Source organism: Nomia melanderi, chromosome 9 (genome assembly GCF_051020985.1).
Source record: "Nomia melanderi isolate GNS246 chromosome 9, iyNomMela1, whole genome shotgun sequence".
NCBI classification, from domain to species: Eukaryota; Metazoa; Arthropoda; class Insecta; order Hymenoptera; family Halictidae; genus Nomia; species Nomia melanderi.
In genome coordinates this window covers 14,393,760-14,416,886 of record NC_135007.1, presented here as the reverse complement: position 1 = coordinate 14,416,886, position 23,127 = coordinate 14,393,760, and the positions used below count along the sequence as shown (strand labels likewise).

Below are 23,127 nucleotides of genomic sequence, written 5' to 3'. Positions count from 1 at the left end.
ACTACTGATTTAACGAATATTAATTACTATTAATTACTATTTATTAGAATATAAATTCCACTGTCCTACTTTCCCATATTTCACTATACCATCACTATACTCATACGCAATATGCATGAACGCATAAGCTCCTGGACAGAGGAGAAATCCAGAGATCATCCAGTTACGGAGAGAATCGCTCGCGACGGATATACTCGTCTTAGCAAGTGAACAGGCTATCGTAACCTCCTGATGCAACAAATGGATAACAGCGATAAATAACTCGCTGCTCGGAATGAATTCACCGCGGAGGAGCAACGAACGCTCGCCGGTGGCTCCGTCCACGCGTGCGTCTCGTTCGTGGAAACGTGGCCAGAGCTTGAACCCGGCTCGCCGTCGCTCTTTGATGTTCAGTGCCACTAAGATCGACCCGATTCGGGCCGCGTGCCCGAGCCCCGCGTATTAGCCGAACAACTCTCCGTGGCTCTTCGCGTAAGTGCTTCGTCCCTGACCGACGGCATTCCTTAGCTGGGCCACGGCTCGTAATACACATTTGCATTAACCCTGGGACCGACTGGCCATCTGACAACGGGGCAACGGTCCCGGGTCAGCCGCGAGTCTCGTTTTTTTCGATAATCATTCACCGGAGATAAGGGCGGGTGCGTTAAGTGCATCGACGCGCTTTTCCTGGTTCGATGACGTTCGAGTGCGTTCGAGATTATTGGTACCGAATTCTTCGATGAGAATTCGGTTTTTCGAGGCATTTCGGGGGAAGGTGATTCTTTACGTTGAACGATTTTACAGAGGAAAATACGTAGAATGGAGAAAATGTAGTATTAATCCTTTGCACTCGAGAGGTGACTCTCAGTCATTTGATTTGATATAACAAAATTACTTTTGTTTCTTTGGATGGATCGTTGCTGGTTTTCTATTATAGGATTACTAATAATAATAATAATAGTATATATTATTAAACCTTTGAACTCGAGAGGTCACCGATGACCTCCGACCAAATCGAATTACTACAGTTCACTGAATGAAACGACGATTATATGCAAACATTATTATAAATAATGCTACATAATACAGTGACATTCAGCTAGACGAACGTGGAATAGTAATGCAATTCGATCGAATGATTTAACCCTTAGCACTCCAGATGGTTTCGTAATTTATCAGCAACTAATTTTTATGGTATCTCTAGTGAAAATGAGAAATGCTGTAACATTCCTTCGATCTTTCATTTTCCTTAGTACAAAATTTGTATGCGTAGTAAATTGAATAATTTTAGAGTAGTTCCTTTGATTCGTTAAAATATTTGACACAACTGGTGCAATATTAGAGCCTACGAAGTTCCGAGTTAAAATCTATCTAGTGGAAAACTGTCGGGTGCGAAGGGTTAATTGTTTCTTTGAATAAGTAATTGATCGATCGCTTGCATTATAAGATCCGAGTGTGGGCTATGAAGTCGTTCCTACGGAAAGCAAGTGATCAATTCTGATTTTCATGACATCACGGATAGAAAGAGGCTAAGAATCCTTATCTAAATTGCAAATGTCCGCATTGCGACCACGCGGCGAACTAGAGGATGTGGGATCGCGGGCGTTGAGGCATTTTTCACGGTGAATACAAACGGCCGAAATCAGGCGTTTCCGGGCACGCAACAGAGCCATTCACGATTTTAAATAGGGCCATTAAGCCACCGGCCGATTCTTTTCTTCACCCTTAACGCTCGTGCGCGCGCGGACGTTCAGCGGTTTCGCAATCGCGATGGAATCACGGCCAAATGAAATCACTCGGATGACGTTCTTAGTCGAAGGACGCGCTCGGAGAAGCCGATCGGCGATTCCCGCGCGGATTTTCGAGTATATTAATAAAAGCTTCGCACACAAACGACGAACGAAGCTCACGGAACTGTCGAGTAGTTAGGGAAGAGGGCAAACTACGGTTTAATCCGCCGAAAGAGCCGAAACCGAGCCAATAACGCGGGAAGTTTCGAGTGTCGCGATTATTCGGCCGGTTCGAGCTGCTTCGCTTTAACTGGAGAAGTTTCCGGGGCTCCAAAGTTTGATCGATTATTGAATAAAAAAGGACTCCGTACGCCGTCCGCTCGTACCAAGTGTTCCTTGGCTTGCTTTTCGAGCAGGTATCTGTGTTACGTAACTGGAGTAATCGCTAGAATTGAAACCGGTATAATTGGAAGACGCTGAGAAGTTGTTAAAACAGAGAAACATATTTTCTCGAGTGAATTCAATATATCTCAATTAAATTCGAATTAAAATGCAACTTACGATAAGAATCTATAAGAAACTTCACGAAAGACTCGAAATTCAGTGGTGAAACATTGAAACAAGTGCGGAACTTGAAAAAAATCTTAGTTAACACGTTGCATACTGGCAACGATAAATCTCGTTATATGAAGACACTTAGCTATGCAACTTAATAATTAATAAATTATTTAATAAATTATTTTCAGTTTCTTCAGGTATTCATTATAGTACTGAAGTGAAACTGGTTTCGATTTTTTTGTTTAGCAATTATTGATATCTTCGAAGCATTGAATATTCGAAATGATTTTGAAAATAGTTTGCTCGGCGATGGGGCTGTTAACACTAGAACTACTGCACCAATCAAAATGCCTGGTTTCGATTTTTTGTTTAGCAACTATTGATATCTTCGAAGCATCAATATTCGAAATGATTTTGAAAATAGTCATTTTGACTGGTAGTTCTACTGTTACCAGCGCCACCGCCGAGCAACGTAATTTCGAAAACCAACGGACGATTCGAATCTCCCGTATCCGTCGGAGTATTTCGAGCACGCACGTCGAGTTAACTCGTTTCCCCTGTTAACGTTTATCGCGATCCCCATCAAAATTTCCTGCGAACCGTCACGAGAGCCGTTCGATCGCAACGTCCGCGCCGCGAACGAGACGGTAACCGAGTGCAGTCCCCGCGCGCAAATGTGTCAGAAGGGCGCGTCCGAAGGGTGGATGAACGCGGCGCTTGAATGGGGCCGCGGTTGCGTGCAGACACGTGCGGCCCTTTTCAGAAAAAACGACCGTCCGTCTGTTCACGCTAGACGAACTTTCTATCGGCAGCCGTGCCGGGGTAGATCTCGCCCCGCGATTTCAACGGACACAGTCGCCGCCCTTTCACCCTTTAAAACCAACGAAGGGCGACTTCTCGCTGGAACGTTGCAGCTTATTTTATTCAGACATTTTTTTCGAACCCATTCACGTTCTGTTTCCGTTAACAGTTCGCGCGACGTCCGGTCGGAGAATCTTGGAACGAGTTTGGAAATAAAAGCGTCTCCATTCGTTCGCTCGCTCGTTCCTCCAACGGGAATTCACCGTTGAAAACGAGAAACTACGTAATTGTAACGCAACTATTGCGAAACTGTGCAGAAATTCAGCGCAGTCTGGGAAGAATAGATTCGTAGGAAATTGCAAAATTTTTCTCCGGCTCGCGAGAATTCGGTTGCGCCAATATAGCGATGAGTCAATCAAACTGATAAGGAGAATGCGCTTTCTTGGTGCAATGGTCACTCTCGATCAGTCTCGCCGTGTGCGTACACGTGGTGACACGCGACGTTTCTGGAAATCGGTGTCCGTCCCGTCCGGAAAATTCCGGTGTACAGTCAGACGACGTTCGGGACTGTTTCGAAGAGATCGCGTGAGAAATCGTGTTCCGATGTATCGTTTCGTGTACCTCGAAATAGTCTACTGGTGCCGATACTGCTTGTGTTGTGTGCGGTCCTCGACGAAAATCCGCCTGCAATCGGAGTATCTTCGTCATCGAGTCACCGTCGAGCTCCAGTCGTTGCTGAAAATGTGATCACCTTTATACTACCTATTCCTTACGTGAACAACCGATTTCTCGATTTTCCTCGTGATTCTTAACGTTTATGTGAAAAATTGCAAATTAACCCCTTGCTGTGCAATAACGAGTCAGACTCGTGACGAAGATTTCGGCATTAGTTTAACACTAGGATCTTGAAAATTAGGGATTGAAAATTAAGTTATTACCGACATAAACGTTTGCCAAGTAATGTTTATAAAATTCAGTATGCGTCGAATTGACGCACTCCGTAAACCTAGTGTCAGTAAAGATGAATATTGTTCAATGCGCATGGATCGAAGCAAAAAACTATTTTATTACCGATATATTATCTTGAAAGTAAATTTGTACATAAAGTGCAGTGGACAGTTTCTTTGCGTTTTTTCTAAACTGCTGATAGAAACATTTTGAGCTTAGTAGCAAAAGTAAATAAGATCTCCCTCTGCGATCGAACGACCGCGGATTTGCTAAATAATTCCGTCCTCTCTCGCTACATGTTTTTTACACTGCTCAATCGCAAATGCAACGGTGATATTGACATAAAACAAAGGTTACGCCGTGTTTTAATCGATTCACCGTCGTTTTTAAGCGAACAACGCAGTCCGGGCGACGCGAGAACGCTGCTCGGCGCAGAGAAAAGCCGGCGTCCGCCTTATTATCATCCGTTGCTTTCGCGACGGCGAAAATTCCTGGGCGCTCCCGATGGAAATCCTTTTCCTCTATGGCCCGGTGAATAATTAATCCCCTCGGCAAGCTTCCGCTTGAAGCGGGTAGCGCGTTGCCGAGGTTTTACGGGATAATGCATAATTGACGCGCTCCCGTTGCCGCCGCCGTCGATCGACCAAAGCCTTACGTTCTTGTTTTATCGTTCTTTCATTTTTCCCTCTTTCCGCTCCTTTTTTCCATGTCAGCCATGAGGGGATGAGCACTGGCGTGGGAGATGGCGGTGGTGGCGGTGTCGGCGGTGTGCAGGGCAGCGGCGGCGGCAGGAACACGCCGCCCCACGGATCGCCCACCCCCATGGACAAAGCGACGTTGAAGGTCCATCTGCCGAACGGTGAGTTCCTTTGATAATCCTTTTAATGTTTCTTCCTCAATCGACTATTCGGATTTCAATGACAACCTTGGCGGAGCTTAACACGTTGAACGCCGCACGATTTTATAGAGCAAAATATACAGAATGGAAAGAAGATACTATTAAATCATTTAATTGAATTACGTCGTTATTATTACATCCAGCTGAATACCGCATCGGGTAGCATTGTATATTATATAGAAATATCTTCAAATAATCGTCATCTAAGTGAACTATAGTAATTCAATTTGGTCACCGGTAACCACCATGGCACTCAACGTGTTAAAAACTGAAAATTTCCATTATCGTTCGTGTAACTTTGTATTGTACCGTTCTCTACCGTTTTATAATAGGACTGATGTAATGGGAACAGCAGAATCGAGTGATTTGTACTTTCCTCTGCCAAACTTTAACCTATTTGAAACTTTAACCTAATGTTTAATAACATAAATAAGTTAACAACATCGCGATGTAAGAATTCTTATGCCAAATAATTAATAATCGTTCCTATTTACCGTTGCTACGACGGAACAAATCATGTATAAAACGTTCGATTCTCGTGGCGCTTAACGTGTTAATGTGTGCACTAGTTTCAACTACCACGTCGATCCCAGATCGTCAGATGAAATCCTAGCAAGGTGTACCAACTTCTGCTCGTAACTTCCAACGTCGCTCGGTTGAACATCCGTTAATTTTCCAGGCGGCTTCAACGTCGTGAAATTCGGCGACGCGATCGACGTGCGAGGCATCATCTCCCTCCTGACCAGTCGATTGGCGCCCGGCCCGAGACACTACCAAAACCTCTACGCCATGAGGCTGCATCACCCTGGGTCGGGGGAGAGTTACTGGTTGCACCAAGACACCACCATGTATCAGGTACCGCGCACCTCCGAACCTAAAGTTCGCGACGACGGGGACACGGTAAGCCGGCGAAACCAGCGGGAACACAAACAGAGCGGTCTGTCAAAGGGTGAAATGCCAGCTGACTCGATGCAGCGAAATTAGTTTCCCCTTCGGGCCCGGAAATGGCAACAGTGAAGTCGCTTCTGGGCCTGAGGCTGATAGGACCTGCCAAAGTAGCTTCTGTTTATTGTCGTGCTGAGTTTGCTGGCTTGATGTGTTCATTGTCTTTCAGAGTATTCTGTAATTCACGCTTTAGACGTGAATTGATGAGTTGGGGATGAGTCATTTTAATGGTTAGACGGTGATTTTGTGAATTCAACCCTTTACGGAGTAAGTCACCTCTGATGAGTTATGGTAGGCAATGGTAGTTCGTGGCAATGGTAGTTCGTTGTGGTCGTACGCTACGTGCGTGACAAGATCATGTCGAAACCATGAATACGCGCACAGTTGTTAGATCTTTCTTAGATCTTTTGTTATCCTTGTTAGTAGAAAATTTGGATGTGTGGAAAATCGTATAATTTTAGGGTAGTTTAAGATTCATTAAAATATCTAGTGTTATTCCTGCATTATTGGAGCCTACAGAGTTCAAAGGGTTAATATTTCCGCAAAACATGAATGAAGAGAAGTTTATGAATTTAGATGACAGTGAATTCTTTGGAGGCAGTTATGAAGGTGATTTTGATTCTAGTAATAAGATTAAGATTAACAAGGACTTATTGTATTGTATATAGTGTGTTCTAATTGTACATTGCATGAACATTTAAGTTAAACATTATTTATAAGCTTTCAATGTATATCCTTTGAAACAATGTTATGAATAATTGTTTCAAAGGATATACATTGAAAGATAAATAATTATTCGAAGCTCATATATTTGTGATACTGCTTCAAAGAATAAATCGTTCCTATCAAACAACTATAACTTAGTGAGAATCATGTATGCAAAGCTAGCGTCCGATAAGGGTTGATGGAAGACTAGGTGATTAAATCTTTGATGAAACAGACGAACGTCTGTTTAACCGGTATTCTGGTGGATTGATCTTTGAAGAAGGTTCATACATTCACTTGGATATCCGTTAATCGCGAATTCATCGTTAGGTTCAAGAGAAATACGAGAAGAAGCATCCCCATTCCGAGTGGAGGTACGAGTTAAGGGTGAGGTACCTGCCGCAGAATATGAAGGATCTGTACGAGAAGGACAAAGCGACGTTCTATTACTACTACGACCAGGTACTTTGCTGTTATAGTATTTTTTTAATCTTAACCTCTTACGCTGGAAAGACGTGCTACACACGTCGAGACGTTTCTGTTTCAAAATGGTTAACGATGTCTGTTACACATTGATAATCTTGCATTGCGCATATTAGTTTCGAAATGAATCACTCTATACAAAACGATTAACGAAATTAATGTGCACATCTGCGTAAAATAGGTGAAAACAAAGTTCGTCGCGCGAGACTTTGTCGAATCTGTAAATTCATTTCCAGCGCAAGTGGTTAAAGTCTACGCTATAAACAATGGAAAAAGAGAGATTATTTGTACAAGTTCGTGAAGTCAATAACCGTAGTAACTCGGTGATACCATTTTTTATTGTTCCTTCTGTTTCTTTAAGTTATACAACATAAGTTTATCTAGTCAATCGATAACACCAACGAAAACATTACTCCCGCAGATTCGGAACGATTATTTGTACGCGAACCACGCAGCCCTGGACCTGGACGTGGCGATGCAAATGTGCTGCCTGGAGATACGCTACTCTTACAAGGATATGCCTCAGATGGCCCTCGATAAGAAGAGCAACATCGAGTTCCTGGAGAGAGAGGTAAACTTACGAGGATGGTGGGAATTAGGAGTTCGAAACGTTACCAATTAGTAGCGCGTCAAAAGTTTCAACCCTTTGCGTTCATCGTGAAAATACTCGGACAAGTTAACCCTCTGTAGGCTCGTGTGACTTTGAAGTCACGCATTAATATACCGAGTTAAATTGACATATTTAATTTTTTATTGCAAAATGACAAACGACATTAGATAATCAACCAACTTAAACTTTTGTACACACAGGCGTTTGAGTACTATGATGAACATCCAAAGAAACTGAAATGAAACTATTTATTTTTAAAATCATTTCGAACATTCAATGCTTCGAAGATATCAATAATTGCTAAACAAAAAATCGAAACCAGTGATTTCACTTTTGTGAATTTCTTTATTTTTGTGAACATCCAAAGAAACTGGAAATAATCTATTGTTACAATTTTTATAGAGATTACGTATCGATCGTATTAAATGCTCGGTAGTTCTAGTGTCAACGCGTTAATGATAAAGTAGTTGTATCGATCGTAGTAAATCGTAGGAGCAAGGGGTTAAGGGTTAATATAACAAGGATTGTCGCACCCCTGCCCGCAGTTCGGTCTGCACAAGTATCTACCGCGGACTGTCTTGAACGTAATGAAACCAAAGGCGCTGCGCAAGCTGATACAGCAGCATTTCAAGAAGGTGGCCGTACTGTCGGAGCTGGAATGCATGTACAAGTTCTTCGATCTGCTGAGGGCGCACTGCAGGTTCGACCAGGAGAGGTTTATATGCGCTCTTGGGGTGAGTAGTCTTATCTATTGTCGCCTGTCTACCGTACACCTCTTATGACTCTTGCCAGTCACCCTTGATACTGACTTTGTCGCTTCTCTTGTTTACAGTCGAGCTGGTCTATACCCGTGGAACTAGTCATCGGACCGGATTTAGGCATATCTTACATGGCTCACAGGGGTGGAACGGTGGTAGGTTCATCGCTGTCAGAGCATTGTCTTGCAAAAGATCGTCTTAGAAAAGAATCGATGAGACAGGACAGTGACCCTTGCTATCCTCATTGAACTTTTCATTTTTCACCCCTTGCGGTTCACTTAAAATCTGGACAAGTTGCTTAGCCTATTTCCTGAGTTATTTCTTTATTGCTCTAAATGTTGAATATTTATTATTGAATAATATTGTAAACTAATACTGAGTAAGATTGTTGCTTAGTAATATAGTATTTATTTGAGTAAAATGGTACATATATTATTTGTTGCATGGTGTTGTACTTTAGATAACTGAAGCAGTTTGTTTCTGATTTAACGAATCCTGTTGCAGCCAACGAGGATGGCAGAGTTCTCTCAGATACAATCAATTCAGACTCTGGTCTCGGACTGCAAGGAGCATGCGAAGGCGTGCATCAAACTGAGGGTAGCAGGGGCAGCGGAGACGCTCAGCATCACTTGCTCAAGCCTGGACCAAGCGGAAAGTCTCGCAGACTTGATCGATGGGTACTGCAGAGTGGTCACCGGGAGCAACACGTCGTTGTGGAACAGAAAAGGTACCTCTCCAGCTAGGCTGATGTCTCTGCCACAAAGAATCCCCCAAAAGATCATGGCATGTCCCAGAATACGAAGTAAATGTCCAGCGATACTCGAATAATTTCTATTTACACACGTATATATATATACATACATATACATATATACATATATTGTTTAGCAGTGTCGTTTCGATACCAAGAGTTTTCTTATCTTAGCTTTGATTGTACTCGAAGACTTAGTACGTTGGTTGATCGATAAGTACATATCGTTAGACACACATGAACGCACACATGCAAACGTGTACCTAGCACGAGACCCCCTTTTACATTTACGAACGATACAACTAAGTTTCTAATCGTTTATACTTGCAAGCTGCATCGTGGAAAAACTATCCCTGTCCATGCAAAGGTTTGTAGTTCTTGTATGATCCCGTAGACTTAACGTGTCTGGTGTAGACATACTGCATGAGCACCGGTCGCGAATCGACCACCAATTATTAAGAGTTACATTGCTTTGGAACAGACGCCCATCCGCCCAAGTACAGGCAAGACGGGTCCAACAGTCCCGAGAAGAATGTCAGCAAGACTGGGACCATTTTGTCGGAGGATTACGCGGAGATCGTGGATGAAGAGGGAGATTATTCGACACCAGCGAGTAAGAAGCTACTTTGTTGACAGTAATAATTGAATTTGTAGATTTATGAGTTGCAAGAGTCTTGTAGTGTAGTCTAGAATAATGAGTATTAGATATGAGTGTTTAAAGATAAAGGAATCCGCTGATAATATCGGTGAATGGTTTCAGCACGAGATTACGAGATAGTCAGGAACCAAGTGGAATTAGGCGAGATCATCGGGAACGGTCAGTTCGGCAATGTACATAAAGGTTCATATAAAGGAAGGGACAACCAGGTTATAGCCGTCGCGGTGAAAACCTGTAAAGTGGACGCGGATCTCGCCACGTCTGAGAAGTTCCTCGAGGAAGCCTGTAAGAATGCTAATCTACCAATCAGTGGAATTAGAACTTCCAGTCATTTAGTCCTTAATAAATGTGTATCCGCCGCAGACATAATGCAGCAGTTCGAGCATCCTCATATTATACGACTAATTGGAGTGTGCTCGGAAGCACCAATCTGGTTGGTGATGGAGCTGGCCAGGCTAGGAGAGATGCGAGCCTATTTACAGTCCAATAAACAGCGTTTGGATCTAGCTACGCTTCTGCTTTACACGTTTCAATTGAGCACTGCCTTATCGTACCTTGAGAGCAAAAAATTTGTGCACAGGTAACACTTGTTCTACTATTATCTCTTATTCAACTTATCTGCTGAATTTGAACAGCAACTTGAAGTATCTTCAGGATAAAAAGAGTTAAAACATGATGTAAACTTTTGCTCTGCAGAGACATCGCTGCGAGAAATGTCCTAGTGTCGATGCATAACTGCGTGAAGCTAGCGGACTTCGGGCTGAGCAGATGGGTAGAGGATCAGAGCTACTACACGGCAAGCAGGTGTAAGCTGCCCATCAAGTGGATGGCGCCTGAGAGTATCAATTTCCGTAGATTCACTACGTCTTCCGACGTCTGGATGTTCGGTTAGCTTTGTTGCTAAGAATAAATGCTCCCGCGCGTTTTTTCAAGTAACAGAATTCTATTCTCTCCCTCCTCCCAGGCGTCTGTATGTGGGAGATTCTGATGCTGGGAGTGAAGCCGTTCCAGGGCGTGAAGAACCACGACGTGATTCACAAGTTGGAGAACGGGGAGAGATTAGCCTTACCGAACCACTGCCCACCGCGTTTGTACTCACTAATGTCTCAGTGTTGGAGCTACGAGCCCAGCAAACGGCCAACGTTCAAGGAGATCAGGGAAACTTTACAGTAAGTGTATCTCACCCACTTGTCACTCCAGCGTGATTCTCATCGCTGCGTGTCGTGTTTCAGTGAAATTCTGTTGGAAGAGAAGCACCAGCAGCAAGAGACGATGAAGCGTGAGAACAGGAGAGTGCAAGCCATGTCTTGGGGTATGTACTAGGATACAAGGTAGCTTATACGGGGTGCCTCAGTAGAGGTAGCTTGAAAGATAACTGGATTCTCCAGACACTGTAAGACCGTTGAGGCACCCCGTACGTACAGGAAGGCTTAAGAGCTCGCACGAAGGAGATAATCTCTGGTGATTTAGGTGCAGACGATGTACCGCCGCCGAAACCTTCGAGGCAACCGCAGAACACGACGGATCAATCCCAGCTGACCGTCGCGGCGCCAGTCTCCACCTATATCGTAGCCCAAAGCCCCGAGGTTCTCGCGCAGCTACTCAAGGACAATCAAGCCAGGGGGGTATGTCCCTCCGTGTACACAACCCCAGCCTCACCCTTCAACACCCTGGCGGTTCAGTTCCAAGACGAAGATCAGGTTCTGACCACCGCGCTGGTCTCGGATCTGCCGTTCTTTGACCCGGCCGTCTCGGAACCGTCCGCCTCCCACGACACCCAGTCGGCCGACTCCACCCTGTCCGACACCAACCTCGACTCCCTCGACTCCTCAGACGCCGCTCCACTCATGTCCAGCCTGAGCATTTCAGAGGCGTCGCAAGCCCAATCACCCGCTGCGAACAGAAAGCAGCAACAGCAGCAAAAGGTTAAAGAGATGCAAAATTTGTACGCGGTCAGCTCTAAAGTGGTCGGTAGCGTGACCGGAGACCTCTATTCGCCGGTGCAGAAGTTCACCGCGTCGAGCGCGGTCCCGGTGACCACCGTCGCGGCTAGCTGCGGTGAAATCTACGGGCCGGTCGCCAATTTCACCCAGAGCTCGGCTATAGTCGGTAACCTGAGCCAGAGCCCGAGCGTGGGCGGCAATTACGGCGAGAACCCCGGCAACTTCGGGCCGAGTAGCTTGAACAGTATAGTAGGGCCCGCCGGTCAGACACAGACCCCGAGCTTCGTTCAGTTCCCCGCTCCGAGCGCGGGTCAGGCGTACGTCGTAGGTCAGGCTGTCGGTCAGAATCCCGTGCAGAGTCAATCCGCCGCGGGCGCGTATCCTCGCGTGCCGGTCAGTTCGTCGACCGAGCCGGTCGTTGTTCCCGCGTCGAACGCCGAGTGCCTGTACGGGCCGGTTCTGAAGTTCCGCGCGCAGAACGTTCAGAATCAAACCGTGACCGAGCTGAAGCCGATGAACGCCTCGCTGGCCACCTGCGTCCCGCCGGCGAGGAGCAATTTGACGCACGCCGCGGCGCCCGCTCAGAATCTGCAGTCTCAGCCGCAGATGATGATGCACCCGCAGAATTACCAGCAGCAAATCTACTCGAACATCGGTCAACTGGGGCCGCAGCCAGTCTACCTGTCGCAGTCGCAACACGTGCAGAACCTCCAGCGACAGGGGAACCAGGCCCATCAACCGGTTTCTTACATCCAGCCGCAGCAGACGTGCCAGCAGAGCCAGGGGAGCGGCGCGAATCCGATTTACACGGCCCACGCGACTTCCGTCACGGTCGTGCAGGCGCACAAGGTCCACCAAGGCGGCCCGTACCCGCAGCAAATCCAACAGCCGGGGATGTTGCAGTGTCACGTGGCCGGCTCTCAGCCGGCAGCCGTGAATCAGCAATTGCCTTACGCGGCCGCGGCGCAGAGTCATCCGGCGGTTCAGCCGCAGTTCGCTATGGTGCCGGGTGGCGTGGTTCAGCCCTGCGGGCAGCAGCTCGTCCATCCGAGCACCTCGATCTACGTGGCGACCCAACAACCGTGCCCCGTGTCCTCGCAGTGCAACGTTACCAATCTGGTGACAAGCACGGCGAACGTGCCGGCTTACCTACCGCAACCGGTGCTCTGCCAGCCGCCCCCTATTATAAAGACTGCTGTCGGCCCTCAGATAGCCACCGGGGTCGCAAAGATCACCACGTTCGTCGCGCAAAAGCCAGACGAACAGCTGACTAGCTCCACCGATGGTACACTCTCTGGATCTCTGATATCCTCCGCTGTCAGCGACAGCACCATGTCATCGAGCAGCTCGATGACAGAGGAGGCACACCAAGACCAGGTTTGGCAAAGCCTCCTAGGAATGACAATCGCATCCTCTATCTGCAACAGCATATTGTTCCGTATATGTATACTACAAGTGTCTGAGCCTGTAACGGTGACAGGATGACGATGATTCTACGTGTGCAAATAAGCTCGCTTTGAACCGAGGAAAGAGAGATTTAATGAACTGTGCCTTCGAGTTATTTTCTCATGTCGAATCTCTGTCCTGGTCTACCGATTATAAGACACACGGTATATGTATATGTATATATATATATTTATTATATTTCGTTACTCGAAAACGCTGCACAATTGTACACCCTTTGTTGCGAGCCGAGACGTGTACATACATCCGCGCAAATACATGCTTTTATTTTTGGTTAACGCAGACCTGCTCACACTCTCGCGGCGAGTTCACAGAAAACACGTGCTACACACAATCACGGTGGGCCTCTCTACCTTTTTCGTTCACGCAAACCTAGACAGGACGGTCTCGTTCCGGTCTCATTGTTTTTTTTTTATATATACTCTCTGATTGTTACGCAGTTTGGTAGGCTAATAATCCTTGTTCTACTTTATTTTTTTTTCTCATTTTTGTTTGCATGGCGAATGGACATGATAATACCAATAATGTTGGACGTTGTAACAATTTGAGCTGCATGCGACCAGTATGACTGCACTACTCTCGTCCTGAGATTGGTTTTTTTACCTTGCATCGAGAATTATGCATCTCTTTAATTTTACTGTGTACATACGTATATACATACATACATTTATTTAAGAAAATCGTAACCAATAAGCGTGCCAATGGATTTCAATGATACAAGACTGGTTCATCTTGTTGCAGAGGGTCGTGCAGTCGCAGTTGTTCGACAACATCACTGAGAATTTCGGTAGCAGCATAGATGATGAACAGAAGCTGCTCGAGCAACGACTCTTGGAGCAGCAACGCCAGTCGGAAGAGGATAGTCGTTGGTTGGCCAGGGAAGAGGTAACAATTTCAGACAATTGTTCTATAATTGACCTCCTTTGATATCACACAAAAACTGTCTCAATTATGACGATCATTTTCCTTAGAAACGCTTGTCAATTGCAACAAGTGGAGATGAGAGCGCCAGTCCTCCAGTTCCTCGCTCAGTCACACAATCACCGAATCATGATCAACACAGTGCCAATACTGGCTCGCTTGGTTCTGACAAAGGCACTGAAAAAGTGATCGTTGTAAAGGTAATTGGCAGCATTATATTCCATTCAAATAATAGCGTAGTCCATGAATGATACAGTAAAATGAATTCTCTTTTATAGAAAATGGAACCCACGCCAACAGCAGATTTAGATAGAACCAACGACAAAGTATATGATTGCACGACCAGCGTCGTTCGCGCCGTCATGTCTCTCTCCCAAGGTACACGTATATCTTCAACTGTTCGTTTAACCCACTTGCATAATTTGTATATCACAAAAAAGGGAAAGATACATTTTATGAGTGCTATAATTGTCGTGTAGCTATATAGGTTTTTTTTATTTCGAACTACTTTTATTTTGATGCAATTGAAACATTTGTTGACCAATTTTCCATTTTCTCGTATGATGCAAACGGGTTAATAACATTTCAACTGCCATACTGAACAACATTCTATCGCAGGTGTACAACAGAGCAAGGCGGAACAATATTTAGAGCTGGTCAGCAAAGTTGGCGTCGAACTGAGAGCACTGCTTTCATCTGTGGACGCTTTGATGGGGATATTACCCATAACTGCTCACCGGGAAGTAGAAATGGCGCACAAGGTTCTTAGTAAAGACATGTACGAACTGGTTTCCGCTATGAGGCAAGCTCAGAAGTACAGTGCTACCACTTTGGACGCGGAGTATCGAAAGTAAATATTCAAGGATATACATCTCCCAGTATGGTGAAGTAATGACAGTGCTAAAAAGATCTCCGATTACAGACAAATGCTCTCAGCTGCCCACATACTGGCGATGAACGCGAAGAATCTGCTGGACGTAATCGACTCGATACGCATTCGCTACCCTTACGTGAACAGCCAGATTTGCCAGAAGCAAAACGACGCTAGCGTCCCGCAGGAGTCCACGCCGGAAGCTCGCATCCGTTCCAGCCAGTCCGGGGAGCAGTTTCTGAGGAGAAGCCAATCGACTGAACGACAAGGTACAACGTTTCGACAAAGCCAAAGCGGTGATCTTCTGCACAGGATGGGCCAGTCGGTGGACCGCTCTTTGCAGGTAAAGATGACAGCCTTAAAACGAGTTACAGATCTTACGTCGGAGGGCCAGTATTGCTGTAACAGTCGGCTTCATTTATTTAGGGTAGTCAGACCGACGTTAGTAGTGGCTCAAGTTTAGAAAGAAGGCACCACATCGTCACCAACAGTCTCGAGCGTAACTCGACAACCAGACGACAAATGGCGACGAATAGTTTAGAAAGGAAACGACCCTCGTTATCTTGTAATATCAGTCCCATGAACAATTCGGTTAATCTGCCGCCGATGGTACCAGTTACCTGTAATTTAGTCCAAACGGTGGGACCTGTTATTCACCCCAGTCAAACCGTCTCGACAGGTATTAGTCAACAGTTTGCACCTAACAATAAGACGGCAAACGAAACTGCCACAAGTGATAGCTAACAACGAGGTGCCTTGCATTAAGGTAAATAACAATGTCGAGTTGAGGGTGAGAGCTTGACGTTTCCGATTTCACTGTGCTCCATATCTTCTCTTTTTGTTTTTCTATTTTAGGAGAACTTCGAGGAAATATTAGTTCGTATGTACATAGACGACATCGTACAAGTTACCCGTCTACATCCCGCGCATAACTCAGCAGCAGGAGATTTAGTATTTGTGCTTTATAGCCTCTTTTTAACATTCACCTACAACAGACTTTGTCTAAACGTACTTATAGATAGGACAGTATTCGTTAGATGTAGCAGTAGAAGAAGTATCATTAGCAAGTAAGTCACAGCTAATAAGGAAATCACTCCAAAGCTTTAGAATTATTGTTAATTTGTTATTGTATGACAACCGCATATATAGGGTGAAGCAAAGGGAACGCTCGACCATAACCTTGTTAATGTGAAACCCTTCGCCAACATAAAATAGTTTCAGTTCTCACGTGTAACATTATCGGAAATTTCTTACAAGAGAAAAAAGAGAGTTATCGTTACAACATTGTCACGTATACGATCCATCATCCTGAAGAGTGATCTGTTGCATCACCCTGTAGGTAGTTGAATAATTCTATATATATATATATATACATATTATATTTATAAATATATATATATTTAAACGAATAGTTCAAACGGTAATAACTCGCGAAAATTTAATTTCGAGTAGGACTTGATCTTACAAACGTTGTTTTACGAATCCATAATTTAATAGTCTATTTCCTGCTACGGGGAGTGATTACATTGTAAAAAAAATGCAACAAAAAGAATGGGACTGAATGTTATTTCTATTAGGTAATTATTTAGCGATTCATACCGATTTGTGAAATTTATACAGAATGTTTTATAAAAGAAAAAAAACGCGAATCATTCTTCAACGGCAAGTCAGTTCCTACGAAATATTTATAGAAAATTTCATCCTTGTGTAAGAATAGTATTGACATGAATTTGTCACCGCGATGCGCCTATGTGTGCGATGCATTTACGAATCTATCCAATATTCCATAGATATATAAAGTATTCCATTTTTATAGAATTTGTTACACCGCGCGTTCCTGGGAAAAAAATTTACTTTCATATATGAGACTAGATTTTTTAACTAATTTTTATTAATTACTTTACACACAGCAATTCAATGCACTCTTTCGTACGGTGCATCGTTTTACAACAATGAAGGTTCTAAATAGTAATGTGCCAAGGCGTGTGTGCTTGTGTACTTGGAATAAATCATACTGTCAATGAATCATCATCCCAGGAATTTCCAACATACGAATACGATGTTTGGCGTTGCAACCATAAGATACTTTCTTTCTTGAATTACATTAAATTGTATATAAATGAACATTCAAAATTTACATCGTTCAGTAATGACGTTGATCATTGATTAAGCATTGTATTTCGTGCAAATTTTATTTAACGCATTGCACCACGTGCATGATTAAAAAAAAAAAAAATTGACTTTCGGTTAACAGAACTGCGTTCAGACGTTCAAGTAGGTTTTTGTTTTCAATTGTATTATGTACTATGATGTTTACATTCTCTGCAATATTATAATCTTTATTCTGTAAAGTATAATTTCCATCGCGTTCTTCTTTTTATGTTACGTGTAATTACCGCAACTGTGTCGTGTCGAGTATCATAATATGTGATGATGTAAATTAAGACGAAGAACAAAATTCACTATACGCGCGATCCGCAGCTATAAAAATTTAGGAGATCCGTATATCTTCGAGATAAATTTAATTAATCGCTCTATTATCGAGTCATTCATTCAAGTTTCCGTGAATTGAACACTATCGAATGCTTTGTTTTCCTTTTATTTTAGCTTTGCAGCTAAAGTTGTTCCGCAATCATGTTACATGATATAAATTTTGTAATCGACGACGAAAAGATAAAGATACAAGCCATTTGTCATTGTTAGTACAGGTAGTTGTTCTCCGAACTACAAATGCAGTCCTTTGAGAAGGAACAAGTATTGAAGCGACGGCAGTCTACGATGATCGATCGTGTTACTGTTATCAACCAGACGAAGAATGATAAAAGTGAGCACAGTGCGTAATAATATTTCAAAGATATTTATAAAATTGTGTAAATGTAACTATGTATCATGATCACGAGCGAAATAAACAACGTGAATGATTTCAGTATCATGAACCATTTTCAATCGACTATTTACCGTGCTTCGAGCTATAATATTTAACGCCATTTACCGTTGAACATCTAGCGTATTTAGTCAGCAGAGCATTAACATTCATTTGATTCGTGGTCAAGTTTCTGAAAAGCAACACAAGAAAACTTTGTACGACAAACAAAAAAGAAATATATGTTCTGTGACATTTAGACGTTCTTTCACTTACAATACATATGGTGTTATTTCTTCGACTGTCCATTTATCTTTTGCTTTGAAAAGTTCATTGAACCTATCATAGATATTCCTTGACAAATCTGTTTCCAGAAACGATACTACTTCTTTCTTCAGTGTTGAACTATTCCATGTAATCAGAGCTATACCACTCAAATATTCTTCTTTTGGTTTCATTTCTAGATAAGTACAAAATACTATGTAAATTTATACTATGTTTACAATTTTTTATCTAGCAGATCTTGGCTTACTTTCGGGAGTACCAATAGACCATGATTCCATAAATTGCTTATGTTCTGTTACTGGTGAAGCGGACAGAAGAACCTTTGCTAAACTTTTGCAGCATTTTCCTTCCTTATACCTATAATATCATACTTTATTGTACAAATACATAAAGTACATTGCTACTCTAACAATAAAGTAGATACCTATACAGAGGTGTTCCATCTGGTTTTAATTTATCACTCACTTCTGTATACTTTGCAAATATAATATCAAACACACATTCAGGAAGTAATTCCTTTATGGATTCATATGTGATTTCTTTATCCACTTCATCTATTTCCCAACTATTTTCCTCAAATAGATCTAACATTAAAGTTAAACTTCGTATCTCAAACTCAAATGATATTATACGAAAATAACCTTTGGATACAGATAAATGGAATATAGACATAATTATAGTTACAGTGGTAGAATATCAAGACAAATTTAATACCATCAATATTAGTTATCAAATAATCATTTAATGCTTTATTTAATTCATCTTCACTGGCCTGTATTTCACTTCTTAATTTATCCCAATCATATAGATGTTCTTTGGATATTGTGGATTCATATTCTATTCCTTTGAAAGAAGTAGGCTCAAGTGTACTAATTAATCTATCTAGCTTAGGTTTACCTTCCCTCACCTAAATTATTTTTAAAGTATACAAGTTAATAGTTCCAAATAGTTTGCTAACTTATCATTCTTATACCTCATAATATCTATGAAAAACTCCTGAGATATTATAGTTCTTCATTATTCGTTCATTTGTATCTATATTAGTCTGCTCAAATAAATTTAAGTTTGGTACCACCAAACAGGAGTTGGATGTTTCTGCTTCTTTAATATCATATGTTTTATTTTTTGTACACAATACCACAGAGTCTTTCTTATTCCCCTGGAAAGTTAAACTAAAATATAGCAGATAGCAACAAGTTATAAAAATATAAATAGGTGTATACCTGTCTCCTGCCTTGATGGTTTCTAGCAAATCTTCGTCAAGTTCTAATAACTTTGTACATTGCTCTATGTTATTGTCTGCCACAGAATATACAATTTGTGTTACATTTTGCAGCTCTGGCTCTTTAATAATAGCCAAGCGTAAAGTTTCGCGTATCTCGTCCATGGTTCTTTCATATCTTTGAAGATAAGTGTATAATTAGTTTATAAAATTTAGTATTAAATAACTCGTATTCTAACAAATATTTACCCAGAATTTATAGTTACCATCCTGTCGAACTTCCACTGTTATTTGAACGGATTAAAAAAAATCTTATTTACTAAAAAATTAACCGATGTACTCAGATTAAATTAAAATCCAATTATTATATAAATGAAGTATCAACAGTCAGAAAACTATATTAAATAAATGTATGTTACAACTTGTACACAAAACAACTAACTTTTGCGCGCCACTTTTTAGCCCACTGAATAGCGCTGCTAAAGATGGAGTAGCATGATTCGACTTATCGAAATCCGTCCGACATTGGTAGTAGCCATATTAATTGCTATTGCACTTGTTAGGAAAATTTACTGTGCACCGAAAAGTCTGAATTTTATACGAATTTTCATTTGAACGAGGTATGTACCAGTTGTCATTCGTAAATCGTATGCGTTAAATAACTCAGTGTTAAAGTCCTTTTTTTATATGAATAATTTGCAACTCCAAAAACAATGTTTAAACTAGATGCAACAATGTCCATTTATTTTTCTGTTCATGCATGTATTCTTTCTCGTATCTGTTTTTCTGCCAATATCCTTCGTAATACTTTTGATCACTAGTGTATATGTTAATATTAATTCATAATATCTGTGTGTTAATATTAAATCCATTATGACGCGTTGTCTCTTAACGTTCAGAGTAACCTTTTCATCGACACGAAACGATGGAGTGAAAAACTGACCTTTCATTACGAACAAGGATATGTATGCGGATAGAACTCAATGGTATTAAAACGGTTCAGTCTTAAACAAAGATATTATATTTTTTTTTTAAAATAGTCCAATGATAATAAATTAGGTTGGCACATATGAATTGTCATACTTTGAACTTTCATATACATTAACATATATTTTAAAGTATGTATATAATATACATTATACAAGTCAGTGGAATACGTATTTGCAAATAATCGTTAATTTTCCTTGTGCAGATACCACACTTCTGATAAAACATGTCAAACGATACAAACATGCCAAATGATATGAACATGCAAGCTGAAAGGGTATGTATTTCCCTTAAAATATTTCGCATGTCTAACTCTTGCATGACTATTGGGGTATGTTCAAATGTATTTGAAAAGAAATGTACACGCTGTTACAATCGGGCTGCTATTTCATTGATTTCTCTATTGGAAAGCAGGAAAGTCATGGTAAAGAGTTCATTGATTAATGTTAATTTTTCTTTGGATCAAGCCCAATGAGGAAGAAACTGTCAATCGTGCAGAAGAAGAAGAAGTCAGTTCAACTATTGACCTGCATGCGGTACCTATTTCTGCAAATTAAAGTTTTGCTGCTTAATCTTTTTGTTTTTTCTTCGATCATTTACCCTGTCTTCTGTTATTAACGATAGATTCTGTTGTACAGTAGTTGGTATTAACAATGTAACGTTTAAGTGTATATTCAAGATAATAGAAAGTAAATAAGGGGTTAAAATTTTAGCAAGAAAGAGGATCTGTTTATGGTGGTTGTGAAGGGCCAAATGGAATGTATGTCAAACTAATCAGTAGTGATGGACATGAATTTATTATAAAGCGTGAACATGCTTCGATTAGTGGAACTATAAAAGCCATGTTAAGTGGTCCTGGTCAGTTTGCTGAAAATGAAGCCAATGAAGTGAACTTCCGTGAAATTCCGTAAGTTCTACATATATTTTGAAGAATGTTTCAATTAATCAAATGAGAATACATTAAATGATTAATATATTTTACTTGCAGCTCTCATGTATTACAAAAAGTCTGTATGTATTTTGCGTACAAAGTACGATATACAAATAGTAGCACAGAAATACCAGAATTTCCCATTGCACCTGAGATCGCATTAGAATTATTGATGGCTGGAAATTTCTTAGATTGTTAAATTCAGTAAAGAATTCCAATGATTAGATGGAATTTTATTCTGAATTCTAACAAAATGTTTTGTTACAATTTGTACTTTAAGATTTGCCAAATTATTGTGACATTTTCTTAAAGAAAATACATACCATGTGTTCCTCACTTTACATTTGTAATCCCAGAACATTTGGTATAGTATAATTCCAGTCATGATAACGCATTATGGAAATCAAGTAAGTGGCAGAATTTGTGGATATGAATTAAAAGATTTGTTAACATGCATTGTGTGTCTTGACACAAACGTTATAAACTTCAGTGAATGAGTTATTGAAACCTTACTGCTTTCGTGTAGAAAGTAAATGAAACTTGTTCACTTTTATTGCATACACCAGTGGCATAATAAACTACTGCATCTGAAGGAATCTGAATCAGGAACTACTGTATTGATTACATATATAAGGCTTAACTCCACCATTTTTACCATGTTTAATTAATAGGAACTGGTTGGAAAATTATGCAATTATGAATGTCAGGATGCAATCCTATAGTAATAAGTTTCCGTTACATTTAAGAATATTTATTTATTGGTTTATGTGCATAGTATAAATTACTTTCTGTACATTATGGTTTAACAACTTCTGTAACAATATCTTATATATTTTTGAAACAAAAAGTGACATCGTATAGATTAATAAGTAGACTACAATACAGTTAGACTAATTACAAGATTAAAAAAAAAAAACCAATATGTAATATATTGTAAGGTAGCTGCTAATGCATTAATTTTATACAGTGTCATGTAATTCAATAATTATAATACAATATCTCGATTGATTGCACATTTGAACTTTAAATACAAACAACTGTAAAGACTAACTGTATACACAATAAATTAGATCCATGTATCATACAACTGCCAGCGATCTTTACCATCCTTTACATATTTGTTATATACATATATTTCATTACTTATTACATGTGCACAGCATTTTCCATCACAGATTCACTTATTCCTCGTATCCTTTTCAATGTCTTTGAACTTCGCTTCTAATCGTTTAGAATATGATGCTAATTTATACGCAGCCTGTTCCAGCTTCGTTACACTGTCATCGATTTCATTAATATTATCCAAGATAGGTTGCAACTTTTTATATTTTTCATTCAAAGAGTCCAATGACTGAGCCACGCTGGAAGATATAGTTTTTAATTCGGTGTACTTGGCGATCGTCTCTTTATTTAATCGTTCCAATAAACGATAATCAGCATGAGTGGATGTGAGTTCTTCTTGCAAGTATTCACCGGTTTTCTGAAACATCGTATTGGCTAAACGGCTCAGATTTGGATCGTGAGGATCCAATGCTTCGAAACTACTCGTACTGGTTGACAGTGTAGTTCCACGTTTCGGTGAATCGCATCTTGAGTTGCGATCCGCTGTGTTATCCACGAGAGGAGGCTCCATTTGTGAGCTTTCTTTTAACAGATCTTGAACCGATGTCATGTCGGTTCAAATGTTTTATGTTTTAAAGGAAATTACCGTAAACTTCACTTGCAATAACAAACAAAATACTTTTTCCAGCGCCACTGTAAATGTCAGCGACGCCATGGACCAACAAATAATATAACCACCTGGTGGTGATAGGTT

At 41.2% G+C, this 23,127-nt stretch overlaps 4 protein-coding genes across 11 annotated transcripts in view; 2 read left to right on the top strand and 2 right to left on the bottom strand.

The window, feature by feature from the left end:
* Positions 1-17,952, top strand: part of Fak (protein tyrosine kinase 2 Fak) — a 23,083-nt gene extending 5,131 nt beyond the window's left edge. The window contains exons 2-23 of one of the 3 annotated variants that reach the window (XM_076371059.1): positions 4,730-4,875; positions 5,594-5,769; positions 6,895-7,026; positions 7,469-7,618; positions 8,203-8,391; positions 8,490-8,570; positions 8,920-9,142; positions 9,498-9,533; positions 9,648-9,779; positions 9,927-10,109; positions 10,188-10,404; positions 10,521-10,711; positions 10,789-10,993; positions 11,057-11,136; positions 11,295-13,144; positions 13,973-14,116; positions 14,203-14,352; positions 14,431-14,530; positions 14,771-15,002; positions 15,075-15,366; positions 15,450-15,789; positions 15,879-17,952. In XM_076371059.1, the coding sequence (XP_076227174.1) occupies positions 4,730-4,875; positions 5,594-5,769; positions 6,895-7,026; positions 7,469-7,618; positions 8,203-8,391; positions 8,490-8,570; positions 8,920-9,142; positions 9,498-9,533; positions 9,648-9,779; positions 9,927-10,109; positions 10,188-10,404; positions 10,521-10,711; positions 10,789-10,993; positions 11,057-11,136; positions 11,295-13,144; positions 13,973-14,116; positions 14,203-14,352; positions 14,431-14,530; positions 14,771-15,002; positions 15,075-15,366; positions 15,450-15,767 (5,227 nt within the window). In that variant the 3' untranslated portion in view covers positions 15,768-15,789; positions 15,879-17,952. The remainder of the gene's footprint in view (positions 1-4,729; positions 4,876-5,593; positions 5,770-6,894; positions 7,027-7,468; positions 7,619-8,202; positions 8,392-8,489; positions 8,571-8,919; positions 9,143-9,497; positions 9,534-9,647; positions 9,780-9,926; positions 10,110-10,187; positions 10,405-10,520; positions 10,712-10,788; positions 10,994-11,056; positions 11,137-11,294; positions 13,145-13,972; positions 14,117-14,202; positions 14,353-14,430; positions 14,531-14,770; positions 15,003-15,074; positions 15,367-15,449; positions 15,790-15,878) is intronic. The other 2 variants (XM_076371060.1, XM_076371062.1) reach the window with 2 other exon arrangements.
* LOC116425547 (sister chromatid cohesion protein DCC1) lies at positions 17,392-19,927 on the bottom strand. Its single transcript, XM_031973436.2, has 8 exons — positions 19,643-19,927; positions 19,395-19,571; positions 19,145-19,343; positions 18,886-19,078; positions 18,596-18,812; positions 18,419-18,528; positions 18,163-18,346; positions 17,392-18,079 (listed from the first exon to the last, which is right to left on the bottom strand). The coding sequence occupies exons 1-8, from the start codon at positions 19,660-19,662 to the stop codon at positions 17,974-17,976; spliced, it is 1,206 nt and encodes a 401-aa protein (XP_031829296.1). The 5' UTR covers positions 19,663-19,927; the 3' UTR covers positions 17,392-17,973.
* Positions 19,863-22,248, top strand: EloC (transcription elongation factor elongin C). Of its 6 annotated transcripts, none has more exons than XM_031973438.2 (6): positions 19,868-20,013; positions 20,293-20,379; positions 20,586-20,657; positions 20,848-20,916; positions 21,094-21,287; positions 21,369-22,248. In XM_031973438.2, exons 3-6 carry the CDS (start codon positions 20,607-20,609, stop codon positions 21,508-21,510), a joined length of 456 nt encoding a protein of 151 aa, XP_031829298.1. In that variant the 5' UTR covers positions 19,868-20,013; positions 20,293-20,379; positions 20,586-20,606; the 3' UTR covers positions 21,511-22,248. The 6 variants fall into 6 exon arrangements, with proteins under 6 accessions (XP_031829297.1, XP_031829301.1, XP_031829298.1 ...); XM_031973439.2 differs by having other exon boundaries at positions 20,293-20,511; XM_031973437.2 differs by lacking the exon at positions 20,293-20,379 and having other exon boundaries at positions 19,863-20,013.
* Blos2 (biogenesis of lysosome-related organelles complex 1 subunit 2) lies at positions 21,960-23,127 on the bottom strand. Its single transcript, XM_031973450.2, has one exon. It carries the CDS (start codon positions 22,981-22,983, stop codon positions 22,489-22,491), a length of 495 nt encoding a protein of 164 aa, XP_031829310.1. The 5' UTR covers positions 22,984-23,127; the 3' UTR covers positions 21,960-22,488.